At 46.5% G+C, this 20405-nt stretch overlaps 1 protein-coding gene across 2 annotated transcripts in view; it reads left to right on the top strand.

Moving 5' to 3' along the window:
* DPYSL4 (dihydropyrimidinase like 4) overlaps positions 1-11710 on the top strand; it is a 31621-nt gene extending 19911 nt beyond the window's left edge. For both annotated transcript variants that reach the window (XM_083149454.1, XM_083149455.1), the window contains exons 11-14: positions 834-1004; positions 3168-3347; positions 9700-9871; positions 10999-11710. In XM_083149454.1, coding sequence (XP_083005580.1) covers positions 834-1004; positions 3168-3347; positions 9700-9871; positions 10999-11090 — 615 coding nt within the window. In that variant the 3' untranslated portion in view covers positions 11091-11710. The remainder of the gene's footprint in view (positions 1-833; positions 1005-3167; positions 3348-9699; positions 9872-10998) is intronic.
* The last annotated feature ends 8695 nt before the right edge of the window (positions 11711-20405 follow it).

Genomic DNA, 20405 nt, shown 5'->3' with positions numbered 1-20405 from the left:
AGCAGTAGAAACTGACTTTTATTTCCTCCGCAAATCGCCGAAGATGGGCGGGCGCTGATGTCCTGTGATGTTATCCACCCACCCCCAGCAGGCATCAGCCTGCCTGCGTTCCCACAGGAATGCCTTCTTTTTCATGGGGATGCCCATAGAACGTTCCCATGGTCCAGCGCCGTCCACCCGTTTCCCCTGCCGTCCCTCCCCGCAACGAATGGCCCGGCGACTGTGTAACTTGCCAAAGGCATTCGTTGCCGTGGTCTGCACATGCTCAAATACGCACATGCACAGACCCCCAAACATCGTATCTGAGCTGAATTCGCCCAGTTCCGATTGATGTTGAATTAGCCCCCTTATGTATAAGGAAGTACATAGCAACCCAATTGATGGACGACGCATCTACTGTATATAGAACCTGGGTGATTTATTTCTGATGCCATTTATTTCTTCCTAGAGTGCTAGAATTAAGGATGCTCCCTTGTCACTCACTTGCTTTGAATAAAAAGCAATAATGTAGTCAGTAGCTTTAGTTTCATATGTAAGTATTATAACCAAATGAAAAACACTTTAAAGGTTAGTAATGGGAGGTCCGGGCCATTTTTACGCCAACTATTAGGCTTGTCAGGCACTCCCCCCCCCCCCCCTCCCCCATACGGGTACGCCTCTGCTGTCCAAAAAGCTAACAACTAATGCTATAACAAAGCCAGCGGAATAACAACCTGGACAACCAATTCGGGTAACCTTACAGTCCATGGTCCATACTGCGTAACACAACAAAAAGATTTGCATTTTGTACAATGACAAATAACCGTGCCCATGTCATTCCCTCTTTATCGCAGAACTCTGGCAAAATGGATGAGAACGAGTTTGTCGCCGTGACCAGCACAAACGCCGCCAAGATATTTAACTTGTATCCCCGAAAGGGAAGGATCGCAGCTGGCTCCGATGCCGACCTAGTTATCTGGAATCCAAAAGTTCTAAAAACTATTTCTGCCAAAACCCATAATCTGGTAATAACTGGTCTAGCTATTCTGTTCTCTATGTACAGCAGTTGGGGGTTTCTAAACAGACGTTGGGGAGGAAAACAAGAATAATACTACTAAAATATTTCGGGAATAGAGACTTTTTTTCTGTATGTGTCTGTCAGTACAGATTCAATAACACAAATCTAAAAGTAAAAGTAATATTCTTTCCTTTGTGAATTACGGCCGTCACCCGTCTGAGACCTTTATTGATCCATTTGATGAAAGATCAATGGGGTCTTATTCAGAGATGTCATCTCAGCTGTGGTCCTGTGGTTTTCTGCTGCCACTCCCCGTAACCACCCTAAATGGTCAATTGGTCTGATTCACACCTGCTCGCTCGGCTGCATATATTCAAAACCTAGCAAGCAGGTTAATGCCGCCCTGGGGAAGCAGACGTCACGTGACGTCAGCTTTTAGACTGTTGGCTCTCTGTGGGCCTATATATACAGTTGTGCTCATAAGTTTACATACCCATTTGGTCTTTTGTCATTTTCTGGCCATTTGTCAGAGAATATGATTGTTAGTGGTTGGGTGAAACCATTTATTGGCAAACTGTGTTTACTCTTTTAAAATCATAATGACCGGAAACTACCCAAATGACCCTGATCAAAAGTTTACATACCCTGGAGATTTTGGCCTGATAACATGCACACAAGTTGACACACACAGGTTTTAATGGCTTCTAAAGGTAACCATCCTCAGCTGTGATCTGTTTGCTTGTAATCAGTGTGTGTGTGTGTGTGTGTGTGTGTGTGTGTGTGTGTGTGTGTGTGTGTATAAATGGTCAGTGAGTTTCTTGACTCCTAAAAGACCCTTGCATCTTTCATCCAGTGCTGCAATGATGTGTCTGGATTCTGAATCATGGGGAAAGCAAAAGAATTGTCAAAGGATATGCAGGAAAATGTAATTGAATTGTTTAAAACAGGAAAGGGATATAAAAAGATATCCAAGCAAATGAGAATGCCAATCAGCAGTGTTCAAACTCTAATTAAGAAGTGGAAAATTAGGGATTCTGTGGAAACCAAATCACGTTCAGGTAGACCAACAAAAATCTCAGCCACAACTGCCAGGAAAATTGTTCAGGATGCAAAGAAAAATCCACAAATAACGTCAACTGTAATACAGGACTCTATGATAAAAAGTGGTACGGTTGTTTCAAGATGCACAATAAGGAGGCATTTGAGGAAAAATGGGCTGTATGGTCAAATCGCCAGAAGAAACCCATTACTACGCAAATGCCACAAAGCATCCCCTTACAATACTCCAAACAGCACAGAGACAAGCCTCAAAACTTTTGGAATAAATGGAGTGATGAGACCAAAATTGTCAACAAGGCCTATGATGAAAGGTACACCATTCCTACTGTGAAACACGGAGGTCGATCGCTGATGTTTTGGGGATGTGTGAGCTACAAAAGCACTGGAAATGTGTTCAAAATTGATGGCAAGATGAATGCAGCATGTTATCAGAAAATCCTGGAGAAAAAGCCCAGAAGCTGCGCATGGGACGTACTTGGACTTTCCAAAATGACAATGATCCAAAACACAAGGCCAAGTTGACCTGTCATTGGCTACAGCAGAATAAAGTGAAGGTTCTGGAGTCTCCTGACCTCAATTTCATTGAGCCACTCTGGGGAGATCTCAAATGTGCAGTTCATGCAAGACAGCCCAAGAATTTACAGGAACAGGAGGCTTTTTGCCAAGAAGAATGGGCAGCTTTACCATCTGAGAAAATAAAGAGCCTCATCCACAACTACCACAAAAGACTTCAAGCTGTCATTGATGTTAAAGGGGGCAATACACGGTATTAAGAACTGGGGTATGTAAACTTTTGATCAGGGTCATTTGGGTAGTTTCTGTTGTCATTATGATTTAAAAAGAGTAAACGGAGTTGTTTGACAATAAATGGCTTCACCCAACCACTAACCATGAGTGAAAGAAAAGTTTGTGAGTTATCATTAATATTCTCTGACAAATGGCCAGAAAATCACAAATTCTTCTAGGGTATGAAAACTTATGAGAACAACTGTATAGAGGATGACTCTTCAAGGAAAGGGTTAGTAGAGGGAAGATCGGACAGAATAATATACTTGAATGAATATAACTCTAAAGGCTTAAAAGTATATATGGACCTGTTGATTTCTGACAGGCTATTGAGCTGAACATATTTGAAGGAATGGAATGCCAGGGGGCCCCAGAAGTAGTTATAAGCCAAGGACGGGTTGTGCTGGAAGATGGAACTCTCCATGTCAGCCAAGGGTCTGGACGCTTCATTCCAAGGAAAACATTCCCTGATTTTGTATACAAAAGGATTAAAGCCCGGAACAAGGTAAGGACAGCTGGAATTCTATCCAGTATCTAATTCATGATTTTTTAATGCATACATAAAAATGTATTGGTACTTGTGTAATATCTGGGCGCCCGATTTTTTTATTGCATGCCTTAACTTAAGGCATGCGATCAGATGCGATGGGACCCGATTTTTTGATTGGGTCGGAAAAATCAGTGGCATCGCATCTTAAGGCATGCGATGCGATCGACCCGATTTTTACAGAGGATCCAATGTTAAATGGTCCCTGAGACCTGATTTTACATTGGGTCCAATGTTAAATGCCCCCCAGACCCCATTTTTAATTGTATACCCACCCTGATGGGTAATTACTATGCCAAATGGCCCCCATTGTTAACGCCACGCCACGATCAACAGCAACCCGAAGCGTGGCGAGCACAGCGAGCCCGCGAGGGGTGGCGGTATGCGTCCTACCTTTTCATACCCCCACTATCCACGTCGGCATGGAGTTGATTTTGTGCAGCGAGCCACCAAGCCCGAAGCGTGGCGAGCGGACGCGCAATATGAGCCCGAAGCGTGGCGAGCGCAGCGAGCCCCATGAGGGGACGTGGAATACATGTTAAGTAATCCGCGTCCCCACGTGGGGCTCGCTGCGTTTGCCATGCTTCGGGCTCGTATTCCGCGTCTGCTCGCCACGCTTCGGGCTCAGTGGCTCGCTGCGCTCGCCGCACTATATAAAATCAACTCCTCGCCGACGTGGATAGTGGGGGTATGAAAAGGTCGGAGGACGCGTACCGCCGCCCCTCGCGGGCTCGCTGCGCTCGCCACGCTTCCGGTTGGCGTTGATCGTGGCGTGCCGTTAACAATGAGTAATTACCCATCAGGGTGGGTATACAATTAAAAATGGGGTCTGGGGGGCATTTAACATTGGACCCAATGTAAAATCGGGCCTCAGGGACTATTTAAAATTGGATCCTATAAAAAAATTGGGTCGATCGCATCGCATGCTATTTGGTCGCATGCGATGCGATCGATTTTTCCGACCCGATGAAAAAATCGGGCGCCCAGATATTACATGTACCGATGTATTGTTGTGGTGGCCATGAGGAAAGGGGAAGTATTCTGATGGCAGATACTGCTGCACAATGCCATATTTTCACCTATTTACACACTCGCTGCTAATGAGCAGCTGGGAGATGATTTCCACACCAAGGGCACAACTACAGATTAATACATTGGTACAGTTCCTGGAGAGAAATTACAAGCAAACCATACTCATTTATAATATTTTTAAACTACAGCTCCAGCTCTAGATTATGGATAAGTGTTTTATGTTTCCAGCAGATGTGTTGGATACTGATACGTCTATTTTTAACATCATACTGCATGGTTAGCGCGATGGAAGATGTGCTACACGGTTAGTATGACAGAAGGTGTGCTGCATGGTTAGTGTGACGGAAGGTGTGCTGCACGGTTAGTGTGATGGAAGGTTTGCTGAACGGTTAGTGTGACGGAAGGTTTGCTGAACGGTTAGTGTGACGGAAGGTAGTTCACAAAAAGATGAATATTACTAGACTCTAGCTAGATCATTTGTCATTTGGCATATTGTTCAGTGATGCAAGATGTGCTGTGTGGTTAGTGTGACGGAAGGTGTGCTGCATGGCTAGTGTGACGCAAAGTGTGCTGCACTGGTAGTGTGACAGAAGATGTGCTACACGGTTAGTATGACAGAAGGTGTGCTGCATGGTTAGTGTGACGGAAGGTGTGCTGCACGGTTAGTGTGATGGAAGGTTTGCTGAACGGTTAGTGTGACGGAAGGTAGTTCACAAAAAGATGAATATTACTAGACTCTAGCTAGATCGTTTGTCATTTGGCATATTGTTCAGTGATGCAAGATGTGCTGTGTGGTTAGTGTGACGGAAGGTGTGCTGCATGGCTAGTGTGACGCAAAGTGTGCTGCACTGGTAGTGTGACAGAAGATGTGCTGCGTGGTTAGTGTGACTGAAGGTGTGCTGCAATGTTAGTGTGATGGAAGGTGTGCTGCAATGTTAGTGTGACGGAAGGTTTGCTGCACTGTTAGTGCGATGGAAGATGTGCTGCGTGGTTAGTGTGACGGAAGGTGTGCTGAATGGTGAGTGTGACGGAAGGTGTGCTGCATGGTTAGTGTGATGGAAGGTGTGCTGAGCGGTGAGTGTGAAAGAAGGTGTGCTGCACGGTTAGTGTGACGGAAGGTGTGCTGCATGGTTAGTGTAACGGAAGGTGTGCTGCATGGTTAGTGCGATGGAAGATGTGCTGCATGGCTAGTGTGACGGAAGGTGTGCTGCAGGTTAGTGTGACAGAAGGTGTGCTACAAGGTTAGTGTGATGGAAGGTTTGCTGAACGGTTAGTGTGATGGAAGTTGTGCTGTATGGTTAGTATGGTGAACAGTGTGCCACACTGTTAGTGTGATGAAAAGTTTGCTATATGGGTAGTGTGATGGAAGGTGTACTGTACTGTTAGTGTGATGAAAGAGTACTGTACAATTAGTTTGATGAAAGGCACTGTACAGTTAGTGTGATGAAAGGGCACTGTGCAGTTAGAGTGATGGAAGCTATGCTGTTCAGTTAGTGTTATGGAAGGAATGCTGTACAGTTAATGTGATGGAAGGTGTGCTATATGGTTAGTGTGATGGAACTAAGGTGTGCTGTACTGTTAGTGTGAAAGGGTACTGTACAGTTAGTGTGATGAAAGGGCACTGTACAGTTAGTGTGATGAAAGGGCACACAGTTAGTGTGATGGAAGCAGTGCTGTTTTGTTAATGTTATGGAAGGGATGCTGTACAGTTAGCGTGACAGAAAGTACTTATTATTGTGATGGAAGGGCTGCTATACAGTTAGTATAACAACTTGTGCTGTATGGTTAGTGTGACTGAAAGTGTGCTGCACAGTTATTGTGATGGAAGGTGTGCTGCACAGTTATTGTGATGGAAGGTGTGCTGCACAGTTAGTGTGATGGAAGGTGTGCTGCACAGTTAGTGTGATGGAAGGTGTGCTGCACAGTTTGTGCGATTAATTATTAGGTAAACCAAAGTCATGTTTGGTCTCGGGAACTATACTTATGTACAGTATAGGCAGAAATGATTAGTACAATTAGATGTAGAGTTTACAGCAATATATCCTGTAGCACAAGACAATTAAGATGAATAAGCAGAATTTCATAATTTCCTTTTCAGCCGCCTAGTTATTAGTGTGTAAGACAGGCTGTGAGCATAGCCCTGCTCTGCAATGCTGCCACACATAGGCACATCCTCTGCAAAGCACCCTGTACATGAGTGATTCACTGTGATAGGTGCTGCTTCCCTGCAGCTATCCTAGACTACAGAAGTCACTCCGAATTAACGTTCTCCTCAGAGCTGGGATCATTAAAGCCGTATCCTTCTTAAAGTGTCCGTCCTCAGTGGGTGCATGGATAAGTGAAACATACAGCAGCTTCGGGGGGACCAGCGCACCTATCCACAAATCCCACCCAAATCTAACTCTCTCTGCACATGTTACATCTGCCCCCCCCCCCCCCCCCCTGCAGTGCACATGGTTTTGTCTATTTGAGAAGGAATTTGCCTTTGCGAGTGAACCAGAATAAGGGCCTACAGTTTATCTATCATCAACCTCCACCAGATCTGTATCTCCTATATATTTGGCTACATCTGTCACTCAAAGTGGGTGTCTGTGTCTATAACGCTCTGTTCCTGGACTTTCCTCTTAATGTGTGATTGCCTTCATCTGTGCTGAACACCTTTCTGAGAAATTAACCTGTTTAAAACAGGTGATGGCAATCATACATTAAGGGGAAGTCTAGAAACAGAGCATTGTGTCCCTCCTGGAGAGGGTCATGTTGGGAGGTATGTGACAGAGAACCAGCCCAGTGAGCCCACAGACAGTGCCAGACACCCACTGCCTTCCCATGTTGCCCAGCACTGCTACTCCACAGCCACCAGGTGAGCGCCCCCCCCCCCGTCCCGCGATTCGCGGCAAAAACACCCGCTCCCCCGCGACCCCCCCTACCGCGATTCGCAGCAAAAACACCCCCGCGACCCCCCCTCCCGCGATTCGCTGCAAAAAGAACCCCCCCACGACCCCTCCCGCAATTCGCGGCATAACCACCACCCCGCGACCCTCCCCTCCCGCGAATCGCGGCAAACCCTCCCCCGTGACCCACCCCCCCCCCCCCGATTCGCTGAAAAAACACCCCCCCGCGACCTCCCTCCCGCGATTCGCGGCAAAAAGTAACCCCCCGCGACCCCCCCTTGCACGATTGGCGGCAACCCCCCTGCGACCCCCCTCCCTCGATTCGCGGCACCCCCCCCCCCCCATTTGGCATGTGCATTTGGCACATGCAAAACACTGACATGGCTATGGTCGACAATGAAAAAGGTTGACATGAGTTTTTGAAGATTTATTTTTAATTTTTTTTAATTTTTTCATATTCATTGTCATGTGTCGACATGGACACCAATGAAGTGGCACACTTATGTCAACATTTCCATGTGTTGACCTTTCTGTGTTGATTTTTTCTTGTGGCGATTCGCGTCACACCCCCCCGCAACCCCCCCTCCCGCGATTCGCGGCACCCCCCGTGACCCCCCACCTCCCGCAATTCGCGGCAACCCCCCACCGGAACCCCTGTGAACCCCGCCCTCCCGCGATTCGCGGCACCCACCCCCGCGACCCCCCCTCCCGCAATTCGCGGCACCCCCCCCGTGATTCGCGGCAGCTCCAGAATTAAATTGCACATGGAAAACACTGACATGGCTATGGTCGACAATGAAAAAGGTTGACATGAGTTTTTGAAGTTTTTTTGTAATTTTTTGAATATTTTCATATTCATTCTCATGTGTCGACATGGACACCAATGAAGTGCCACACTTATGTCAACATTTACATGTGTTGACCTTTCTGTGTTGAATTTTTCTTGTGGCGATTTGCGTCACACCCCCCCCACCCCCCCCCACAACCCCCACTCCCGCGATTCACGGCACACACACACACACACCTCCCCCGCGATTCTCGGCACCCCACCCCGTGACCCCCCCTCCCGTGATTCACGGCACACCCCCGCGACCCCCCCTCCCATGATTCGCCGCAACCCCTGCCCCGTAACCCCCCCTCCCGCGATTCGCGGCACCCACCCCCACGACCCCCCCTCCCGCAATTCGCGGCACCCCCCCCGCGATTCGCGGCAGCTCCAGAATTAAATTGCACATGGAAAACACTGACATGGCTATGGTCGACAATGAAAAAGGTTGACATGAGTTTTTGAAGGTTTTTTTTCATTTTTTGAATGTTTTCATATTCATTCTCATGTGTCGACATGGACACCAATGAAGTGCCACACTTATGTCAACATTTACATGTGTTGACCTTTCTGTGTTGATTTTTTCTTGTGGCGATTCGCGTCACACCCCCCCCCACACCCCCCCCCCCCGCAACCCCCACTCCCGCGATTCACGGCACACACACACCCCCCCGCGATTCTCGGCACCCCACCCCGTGACCCCCCCTCCCGTGATTCACGGCACACCCCCCGCGACCCCCCCTACCATGATTCGCCGCAACCCCCGCCCCTGTAACCCCCCTCCCGCGATTTGCGGCAACCCACCCCGCGACCCCCCTCCCGCGATTCTCTGCAATCCCTCCCCTCCCGCGATTCGCAGCATCCACCCCCCCACAACCCCCCCTCCTGCAATTCGCGGCACCCCCCGCGACCCCCCCTCCTGCAATTCGCGGCACCCTCCGCGACCCCCCCTCCCGCGATTCGCGGACACCTAAGTTGCAATACAGGGCATCTTTCATACAATTCTAACCATATTTCTCATATACAAACGTTCACAAATTAAGGGGGCGCAGCCCCTTACGACGGTGTGAAGAGCGCCCGTAGGGCGCGATGAATCACCTAGTATAGATAATAACAGTCTCTACCTAGATACCCCCAGTGTCACACGCTGCTGTAATCTATTGCACAACAGTCCTGTGTATCTAGATGGTTTATAAGTGGTGTTTACCTGGCAGTGATTTTATTGTACACATGAGGGCAAATGTATTACGCTTTGGAGAGAGATAAAGTATAAGCAAAATCGCACTTTGCGTACAGGTTTGCGAATGGATGTGCACGGGTGCAGAAAGAAAATCATTCGATTTTTACTCACCATCGGTTGGTTTTTCCTCTTGTCACTGGTGTATGCAGCTGCAGCGTAGCCCAGGATTTACTCAGCGGCTGTGAACAAAACAGCCGCTTCCGGCCCAGTATTCACCTCAAATGGTTTTTATCTGCTTAAATCATATTTTTGTTTGTTCCATTCTGCATCTCCTATAAACCTGTAATTCTAAGAACTATGATTCCTTGTCTTGCGGTTTAGCTGGCAGAGGTCCGTGGCGTGCCAAGGGGATTGTACGATGGACCCGTTCATGATTTTACACTTACTGCCAGATCTACAGCTCCCTCTTCCACCGGAAGGATAGCCGCCTGTCCGGGGAAAGTGCAGTTGGGGCCAGTTCGAAACCTGCATCGATCTGGGTTCAGTTTGTCAGGTAAGAAAGTAAATGCAGCACTACTGTCACTGCCATTCTTTAGCTGCAAGGACACAGGGGGAGATTTATCATAGCTTGGAGAGAGATAAAGTTCTAATCAATCAGCTTCCAACTGTCATGTTACAGGCTGTGTTTTAAAATAAAAACGACAAGGAGCTGATTGGTTGGTACTTTATCTCTGCCCAAGCTTTAATAAATCTCCCCAATCAGTATACGGACTGTCAGCCGTAAGGAACTGTCTGGGGTAGATTAATTAAGCTCGGTGAAGTGATAAAGTATCTAGCTTTTATCACCGGCCAATCAGCTCCTACCTGTCATTTTTCAAACCAAGCCTGTAACGTCACAGTTAGGAGTTGATTGGCCGGTGATAAAAAAAACAGACACTTTATCACTTCACTGAGCTTAATAAATCTGCCCCTGAGGGTCTAATTCTGCTGCGGTGCTGATGCGAATGTAAACCACAACTGCGTATGCCTCTGTTTTAAAAAAGTCGCCTAGCACATGCGCTCCACAGGGTCTGCATAAAGAAAGTTGGAGGACCAATTAATGGGGGTGGTTCAGAGATGGGCGCTTGTGCACAGCAACTAAGTAGGAGATGTCTGAGGAAAAGAAGGCCACCTGCCAGCATCTCAATTCCAAAAGACGAATGTCCAAAATGGCCTCCATGGCGACAGTATCGGCTATCTGAGTGACCCTACCTTCTACCCATCTGCGAGGCCACTAAGCGCTAGATGTAACAAGCTTCAAAAAGTGATAACGTGAGTGATGAACAGCCAGCCTATCAGCTCCTACCTGCCATGTTATAGACTGGATTCGAAAAATAACAGGTAGGAGCTGATTGGCTGGCTGCTTCTCACTCTCCACTTTATCACTTTTTGAAGCTTGATACATCTGTCCCTTAAACTGCATTGAAAGATGATAAAACTGGCCTCGCCACTCCCAGAATCTGTGGCCTAGCTGTGGCTTGTTGTTTTATCCTCTGCCAATAAAAAAAGTGATTTGCATACCGAATTAAAAATGTTAATCCGTGTAGACTTTAGTTGTTCGTGGTATAATGCATGATAAATAAACCGTTATTCTATCATAGACACTAGTCACAATAATTAATATCTGCTGATGTCTTGCAGGATCTCAATCAGACGATCACGTTCCGAGACGCACTACACAAAAAATTGTAGCTCCCCCTGGTGGCCGCTCTAATATTACATCACTTTCATAGTACAGGACAAAGGTACTGTATTCTCTTCAGAGTTGTCTAACAGCCGGGAGGAAATCACAGGAGTCTGCATGATGATTTTGTGAAACAAATACATCTTGAAGCAATGTCCCCCAATTGGCCCTTATCCACATTTGTGTATGGAGTCTAGAAGGGGAGTTGAGTCACCATATACAGTAGCAGGAGATTAAGTACTGTACTATTGTTGAGACTAGGTATGATATAGATAAGTTGAGGACACATCATATTTTAGAATGCACCTATCACCTGCACACGACAGAGGAAGCTGAGAAGACACACTACCAATAAGAATGCTGCAGTCATGAAGTCATCAGGAATGGGTGACATCATCGAGGTGCAATGTCACCGCGGCTGCTTCTGTTGTGTCTACGTGACAGGTGCACTTTAAAGTTATTGCACTGAATTGTTAGATTTCAACAATAATGAAAAAAACATATTGCCAAGAAGACCGCGATATTGGATTCTCAACATGTTTTAGAAAAGTTACAAATTCAGATTGCTACATCCCAAGTAACAAAATGCTCATTTAACATTTAAAGTATGTGGTGGTGGTAACATGTAACCAAAGCTCTATTCTGGAAGAGTAAAATATATTCCTTACAGATTTCTCTCTCTCTTTATATATAACTCTATAATAAGCCATGTAATTATTGTACTATAAAGTATAGTCTGCATGCACGTGCATATCCCAATAACCAGCAACAACTGCACCAGGGCTAAAGATCGTGGGCTACATTCTCTAAGCTTCAAAGGTGATAAAATGAAGAGTGATAAACAGCCAGCCAATCAGTTTCTACCTGCCATGTCACAGACTGTGTTTGAAAAATGTCAGACAGGAGCTGATTGGCTGGCTGTTTATCACTCTCCATTTTATCACTTTTGAAGCTTAGAGAATCTGGCCCCTTATATACACATATATACTGTTGGTTATATTTGCACCCTACTACCGCGTCCTGCAGAATGGATTGACCAAGTGTCCCTTACAGATGTACCGGTCTGCAGTAGCATGGAAGGTAAAGGGCGGATTTTGAGTCGCAAGAAAAGTGACCGTAGCTTTGAGCAGTTGTGGAAGCCAGATTTAGGCCCTTATTCTGGTTCACTCGCAAAGGCAAATTCCTTCTAAAATGGATAAAGCCATGTGCACTGCAGGTGGGGCAAATGTAACATGTGCAGAGAGAATTCGATTTGGTTATTTTGTTTCTGTGCAGGGTAAATACTGACTGCTTAATTTTTATACTGCAATATAGATCTCACTTTAAAGTAAAACCCCACCCAAATATAATTCTCTCTGCAGATGTTACATCTGCCCCACCTGCAGTGCACATGGTTTTGTTCATTTGAGAAGGAATTTGCCTTTGCGAGTGAACCAGAATAAGGGCCTTACTGTCGTATGCTAATGCCAGAGCTCTTTCAATTGATGCAGGGATTATGTTTATGCGTGGGGGAACCTGTGCCATTCCACTGGAGGACTAACCTCAGCAATGTGATGAGAAATGCGCTGGTTGTAAAGTGGGCTCAGTAAATATACAGATGTATTCACATGCCTCTAGGCTCCTTGCACATTAAACTCTTCTAGTCGTGCCATGCCATGATGTGATTCGTTAGAGCTGTGCGTCGTTGTATTGCAACTTTTTCCATAACAACACATCTTATTCATAAAATGGTGTGAATCGGAAGCACAAGCAGCTTCTGCAAATTAAAATTTCAGGGGACTTAAAGGCAGGTAGGCAGTGTAACAAAGCAATGAGGAAGACAAGTCAGATGCTTGGTTGCATAGGGAGAGGAATCAGCAGTAGAAAGAAAGAAGTAATAATGCCACTGTATAAGTCATTAGTACGACCTCATCTAGAGTACTGTGTCCAGTTCTGGAGGCCATATCTCCAGAAGGATATAAATACATTAGAGACTGTACAAAGAAGGGGAACTAAAATGGTGCATGGCCTACATCACAAAACATACCAGGAAAGACTAAAAGATCTTAATATGTATACTTTGGAGCAGAGAAGGGAAAGGGGGGACATGATAGAAACTTTCAAATATATCAAGGGCTTTAACAAGGTCCAGAAGGGAGACATTCTTCACAGGAAGCAGAGAAACAGAACACGAGGACATGCACTGGCACTAGAGGGAGGAAGATTTAGGAGAATTTTGAGGAAGAATTACTTCACAGAAAGGGTAGTGGATAAGTGGAATAGCCTACCATCAGAGATGGTAGAGGCAAATACAGTAGAACAATTTAAACATGCTTGGGATAGGCACATTGATATCCTTACAAAGAAATAAGGATCAAATATGGTTTGAGGTAACATGGTTAAAAAAGGGGCAGACTAGATGGGCCAAGTGGTTTTTATCTGCCGTCAAATTCTATGTTTCTATTAAAATGATATGTGGCCTGCCTATATTTTCTCATACCTCCCAACAGTCCCGAAAACCGCGGGAATGTCCCGGTTTTCAGGGACATTTCCGCGGCCGGCAGTGTCACGCGGTGAGGGGGGGGGGGGCTGTTGGGAGTCACCCCTGTCGGCTGCTGAGCAGCAGTGAATAAACGCTGTGTGCATGGGCACAGCGTCTATTCCCGCAGCCAGGGGGCTGGGAGTATGGCTAGAGGCTTACAGAGCCTCTGGGTCATGCCCCCATAGCGTCAAAACGGGGGATTGGCCTCGCGGGAGAACCATGTGCATAGGCCACGCCCCTTTAATTAGAGCACGCCCCGAAAATTTTCGGCGCTCCTACGGCGCAGATTCATCTGTTTCTCCTCCATATCCAGAGAAGTTGTTCTCTGTGTGACCGCGGCTTTATCTGCATACAAGATGCTAAGTTACAGTGTTTTCCAGTAAATTTGTATGCATTTCTTTATCTGTAGTTACACATGAAATATAGACATGTCATATATCATTTTAATCAGCAGAAGCTGCTTGTGCGTCCTTTCCCACCATTTTGTGAAGAAGACGCATTGAAAAATGAAAAAGTTGCACACAAATATGCTACATGAGTCACATGTAGTTCACACGTGTAACGTGACTTGTAGCTCACAGAGGATAGATGTATGTGGACACACCTGTACGTAGAGCAATGAACACATACAGGACCTGGATCTGAGGTGGGTGCTGCTGTGTCTGCACTAGCACCCACTGACAGAGCCGCAGGTGCATTAATATGCAAAAGCTAGTTTCAGCTTTCCCCTTGTGCAGTAATGTGTACTTTAGAGTGACACCCACTATCTACACTTAATGTGTGTAGTAACACCACCAGTGCTTCCCAACAGTCCACCATCGACGCACCATCGTGTTCATCAGTGCCTCTACCTTCATATGGGCTGTGTCTGAGAACGCCGCCCGTTTGCCCTGCTGCAGCCTCCGCTGCCTGTGCTACTCTCATACACCGCCTAGGAGACAGTCTTTTTGTTGCGCTCCCCTCAGACACCATCCAAGGACACCTATTGCTTTATCACACTACCACTGATGCTAGCGTCTTCGTACGCAAAAGCACCTCTATGCGCACAGTACGGATGACACAAATAATGCATGCACAGCAAATGTAGTCGCACATATCGGCATTGCGCTCAGTTAGCGTCCACCTCTGAATGAGGCCCACAGTGTACATAGCTATTGTCAATATATCTACTGACAGTTAGTATTAAATAAAGTAACCAATATATCAGCAAGAAGGACATCTCCCTGGCAGTACTTACCTCAGCGTATCCATGGGAACCCGCACTGCTCTTACGTAAAGTACAACGGAAAGACAAGTGGGCAGAGTAAATGTACGTATTGTAAAATGGCCACTACGTAGAGTGTACATGGCTGCCGGAACATTTCCTGGCAGTCTTTATATAATGACATAAACAAAATCTATATCACTGAAAAAGGAAACTCCTACTGGCATAGTTAAATACAGTAATGTCATAAGGACCATACTGGTGTTATAGGCTGCCCCAAACCATCATCATCAGACTTTTATAAAATTGTTAATAAATGATATTTTTGAACAAATCTCACATACGGTACTGGGAATATACTGAATGGGTTATGGACGTGCACCAGGTCATTGATGTGTCCTACCGGGCCGCTCTGTGTGATATAGGTATGGCTGATAATACTGGTGCTTATAGCCGAAAAAGGGAATCAATACTTAAATGACTAAAAATGACTATTGTATCTTTTGTAGCATAGTTATATTAACATACTTGATAAGAATCTTTGGTGTCATATTTAATAATAAATCATAAATTATTTTATTATAAATTCTTGGTGAAAGATAAAGGGGGGGATGCTCCAAACGTTGAGGGGAAATAATGTGGAGACAAATGAAGGGGGAGAAGTACCAAACTTTGGGAAGAGTCAAATTCGAGACAGATAATGTACCAACCAATCAGCTTAATGTGATTTTACACAGTGTGTTTGAAAAAAATGGCAGTTAGAAGCTGATTGTTTTAGGGGGAGATTCTCTAAGCTAAAAATGCGGTAAAAACCCTGTTATCGGGTTTTTACCGCATTTTGGGATGCTGCAAGCATCCCCCGCCGGGTTACCGCGGTGGGGGGCATCGCCAGAAAAATGGGCTTCTACCGCATCCCACCGCCGCCCCGCAACGACCCCCCGCCGCCCCGCACGGACCCCCGCCGCCCCGCATCGCCCCCTCCCCCCTCACCTGTGTCCGGGCAGCACAGAGCTGTGCTGCCTGGACCTGTGACCTCCTCTTTGCACTGATCCTCTTCCGGGTGCAGGGAGTAGGAGTGCCCGGCGCAGCAGCAGCAGCGCCGGGTGTGTGAGGGAGGGGGGAGCCGCCAGGACCTGCTGGGACCCGGCGACTCTCACCGCAAAGGACAGCTCTTAACGCAAGAGCTGTCCTTTGCTATAATTATCGCATATGTTAGAACATATGCGATAATTATAAATGCGATGGGGGGCGAAGGGGGGGCGGAGATTCTTAGAGAATCTCCCCCTTGGTACTTTATTTCTCTTCACTTTATCTTTGTCCAATGTTTGATATATGTGCCTAAAGGACCGTACAACCAGCTCTGAACCCTCAATTTCAAAACAGAGCCTTTAAAATTAGTGTGATAATTCTCCCCCTAAATATCATTATAAAGCAAAGTCAGGGCTTGATTCGGGCTCAGTTGCAGTTTTGCGAAATTTCACAAAACTGCACCTGTCGTGGTAATCTGTGGGGGGGGGGGGGGGGTGCACGCAGCGCAGGATAAGGTAGTCTGTCTCACCGATCCCTACACGTGATGTGCTAAAATGCGAGCGCTTCGCTACAAATTAACCGCTGCCCTCTGGCTGTGCAGCTGAGCTATGAAACCAGGCACCGGCCAGACATGTTTAGGGTCACCGCGACCGCGTGTAAGACATGCAGCTGCGGCAGCTCTCCCCCGGAGCAGCCTTGCCATGCCTGTGTTTTCCGGGCGCTCCCAGAAAACACTCGCCTAGGGATGGCCATCGACCATCGATGATTCAAAATCATCAATGGTTCATGGCCGATGTCGAATACTTTTGCCATCGATGGGAGAGAACCAGATGGTTTCCCTCCATAGATGGAACGGCAAAACAATGTTTTTTTTTTCAAAGTGCCGGGACACGGAGCATAGCTCCGCCCCCGACACCCGTGAAGACCCGCCCCCCGTGTTTTGATTGGCCCACAGGCCAATCCATCAAACACAATGGCTGACCATCGATATGTAAAAAAATCGATGGTCAGCCATTGCATAGTTTAGCACTATCGATGGGCAGTTGCAGAATTGTCATCGAATTGCAACGATGGCCATATCTACACTCGCCCTCCATCTGTACTTAAACTGCAATCACAAGGTGATCGCAGTCTAAGTGGACATGCAGGTGCAGATCTCTGGAAGTCTCTGAATCGCTATTCTTGGAGAACTGCGGGGCACTGTGAATCGGCCCTCAGTCTGCTTTGCTGAAGACTAAGGGGTAGGAATTTACTAACGCTTCTACAAAATATAAACATGTGATGTTAGTCATAGCAACCAATGAGATTCTATCTATCATATCACTATTAGATCCTACATAGTGACAAAATATGATTAGTTGCTATGGGCAACATCACCTCTTTAGTAAATTTACAGCTAGTTTCAGTGACGTGCGGTGAGGTCATTGCCTGGGGAGGCACTGATCTCCTCGCACGGGACCCCCCCCCCCCTCGCCCGCCTGAATACCATGCTATATGGTATATGCAGCGGTCGGGCACAGGCAGCAGGGCGTACATGCGCCCCCCTCCCCCGGCGGACTCACCTCTCCTCGGCGGTGACAGCGGCGCCGGACTCCACACTGTCGCGCTGCTGCATCCTATGCAGGTGGGCCCTGCATGTGTGTGATTGGACAGCGGATCCATCACTGGATCCGCTGACCCAATCACATCTGGGGGCGTGCATTCATACTGGTGCCCCTGTCATTGCGGCACCAGTATGAGTGCCGCTTCCCCATTCATTTTCAATGGGCTTTTACAGCCCATTGCTGCACCCTGCCCCCTGCCCTCCCCTACCCGCCCCCCGCTGCCCGGTGTTTTAATGTTAACAGCGGGTGGCACCTCTCCCGCTGCCTCCCACCCTCACATGCAGCAGTGTAAGATGGTAGGAGGCAGGGGGAGAGGTAGAAATGATGAAAATAATAAAAGAAGATAAATAAATATCTTCTTTTTATTATTCACATCATTATGACAGGCTCTGCCTCCCCTGCCTGCACGTCCCTGGCTAGTTTCAGAAACCATCACCGTTATTGTGAATATAAGTGAACTTAATACATTTCCCAGTAACTCCGCAGAGAGAATATCACATCCGTTATTGCATTCCTCGTTCACTGTAAATGATCATTATAATGTAGGAACTACTGTATGGTCCTGATTTTACACCTGGCCATGTTTGTAATTTTTCCTAAAATAGTTAAGGGTAACTTTTTTGATTTTATGATGTTCGTATCATTTAAAATATTATTATTGCAATGGATTTAAAGACATCACAATCCAAACCATACGGACTGATCATTTCCCAAAGCACATCGATCTGGATATCTACCGCCATTAGCATTTACTTCCATTTAGCCATGGATATTGTTTATATTATTGTCAAGCTATGCATGCTACTGTATTATGATTACGCCTTTTGTTATTTGTTATGAATAAAGTTTGTTGAAAACACACTATATCTGGCTTTGTTTATTTGTCATGGGTTGCGACGTTCCCCTTCGCCCAAAGGCACCAGATGTGTTGTCATGTGAGGGCGGAAGATGTTTGATGCCCTTACAGCATTTTTTATTTTGTCTCTAATCTGGGTTTGGTGTAGGTTTTTTTCTGGAAGCTAGCATTTGTCGTGGAGTATTGCATTGCAGCATTTAGCAACCTGCATTATTAATAAGAAATGAAGACGTCTGTCACTTTGCCGCACGAAAGGGTGTTTAGGTCAATACCAGTTATGTTTGAAGCTTTTTTAGCCAGTGGTTCTGAAACATGTCTCCAGGATGCAGTAGCCGTGCTTGTCTTGTGAATACATTAGATTGATACGATCAATGACAAAATGGCTGCCAAAAAGCCACGTTTGTAATGATTTTTTATGCATGTGTCAGGCTAGAGGCACAATGGAATGTATTAACAAGGAAATATGGGAATGTTCCCTTTGCCCCATGTTCTGTATGCATTTGCCCCAAGTTCTATGTGCCATTTGTTTGTACAGTAGTAGCACATTAAAGTATATATACTGTAATATTGTAGAAATAGATTAAAATGCGGCAATCCTCGGGTCTCAGAGGAGGGGGCGGAGTTAAAATGGCACAATCGCATCATTTTAGCCCCGCCCCCTCCACGGAGATCCGTGAATTCGCTGTTTTACCATCATGGGGCGGGGCTTGGTGATGTCACTCTTAAGCCCCGCCCCCTGAGCGGCTGCTGAAACTCTCCTCTCCGGGCTTCTCCCAGAGAGGAGAATAATGAAGTCGGCAACCCTGGCCTATAGGATTAATGCAGCCGCTTTCTACACCCCTGTCAGCACTGGGCAGATGGTCGCTGATGTCTGAGGGCAACACGGATAGTACCCAGTGGATTGCTGGTTGGGCAAAAGCCTGAGACGCTGATGATGCTGTAGTGTAGACAGACCCAGAAGTGGAGCAATGTGGCTCACCTCCACAGCAACGGGAGGCTTCTTCGTTTGCCATTACCAATATTATTTTCAGGTACCCTCAACTGGTCTGCATAGTAGCCCTAGGGGTACCAGTACCCCAGGTCGGAAAACCATTGCATTAGAAAAAAGGCTATTTTGATTTTTCTCTCTCCCCATTGTGTGCCCTTATCTTTTTTCCCTATGTGTCCCTATTTTTTCTATCTGTTCCCTATTACTGTGGCCTGTGCATATAATAATAACCATGCTGAGATGTTATAGGTAAACTGGTACTCAGAAATACTCTTTACATGTTAGTGCATTTAGCATAACAGACAGGAGGTGCAAATGTTACCAGGATTGCTTCCATCTTGTTATCTAGAATGCATACCTCCCAACATAACCCATTCCATGTGGGACAAAATGATCTGCTCCTGGACTTCCTTGCCAGTTGCAGAGGTGGGACTTAATTCAGATAGGGGAGTCACACCTGCTAGTGAGTCCCAGACTGCAGTGGTTGGAGTGGCAGTTGGTGGGGCTCCCTTATCTTAAGTTTGGACTGTGCTGCAACAGCCACTGGCACAGATGTCCAGGAACAGAGCATCTTGTCCCTCCTGGAATGGGTCATGTTGGGAAGCATGAGAATGCTTCCCCATCCTTCCAATTAAGTTTTTCGAAGGAGTCATTCACCTAGCCCAGCCATAAGCTTGTCCCTCAGTATAAACATGTCCCACAATGCAGAATGTATTCAATGACATTACCATATGTGTGGCAAGGGAAGATGGGTAATTGGACCCTTCATTCTATCCCCGGCAAGCACCCCCACTCCTACTGCACATGCCCATATCAAGACATGCTTTGAAGAATTATTACATAGTTTCTTAGCCTTGGAGAGTGATACAGTTAAGTGGAGTGAGATAAACTATCAGCCAATCAACTACTAACTGCCATGTTACAGGCTGTGTTTGAAATATGGCAGATACGAGCTGATTGGTGGTGTAAATTTCTGCCGACTTTGACTCCACCCAAATCCATTGACTCTGGCTCCACAGGCCTGACTAATGCAGTTATGTTCCCAGCCTGCAGGTGAGAAGATTGAGGACCTCAGTTTGAGCAACGTCCTGAGGAATACTTGGATGACCACTTGTAACCAGCAGAATGAGCTGTAATTTTCACAAGTCCCCAGGCAGCAAAG

This window comes from Crinia signifera, chromosome 6, assembly GCF_055691185.1.
Source record: "Crinia signifera chromosome 6, ASM5569118v1, whole genome shotgun sequence".
Lineage (NCBI taxonomy): Eukaryota > Metazoa > Chordata > Amphibia > Anura > Myobatrachidae > Crinia > Crinia signifera.
The sequence above is the reverse complement of the archived record's forward strand: the minus strand, read 5'-3'. Positions and strand labels throughout refer to the sequence as shown.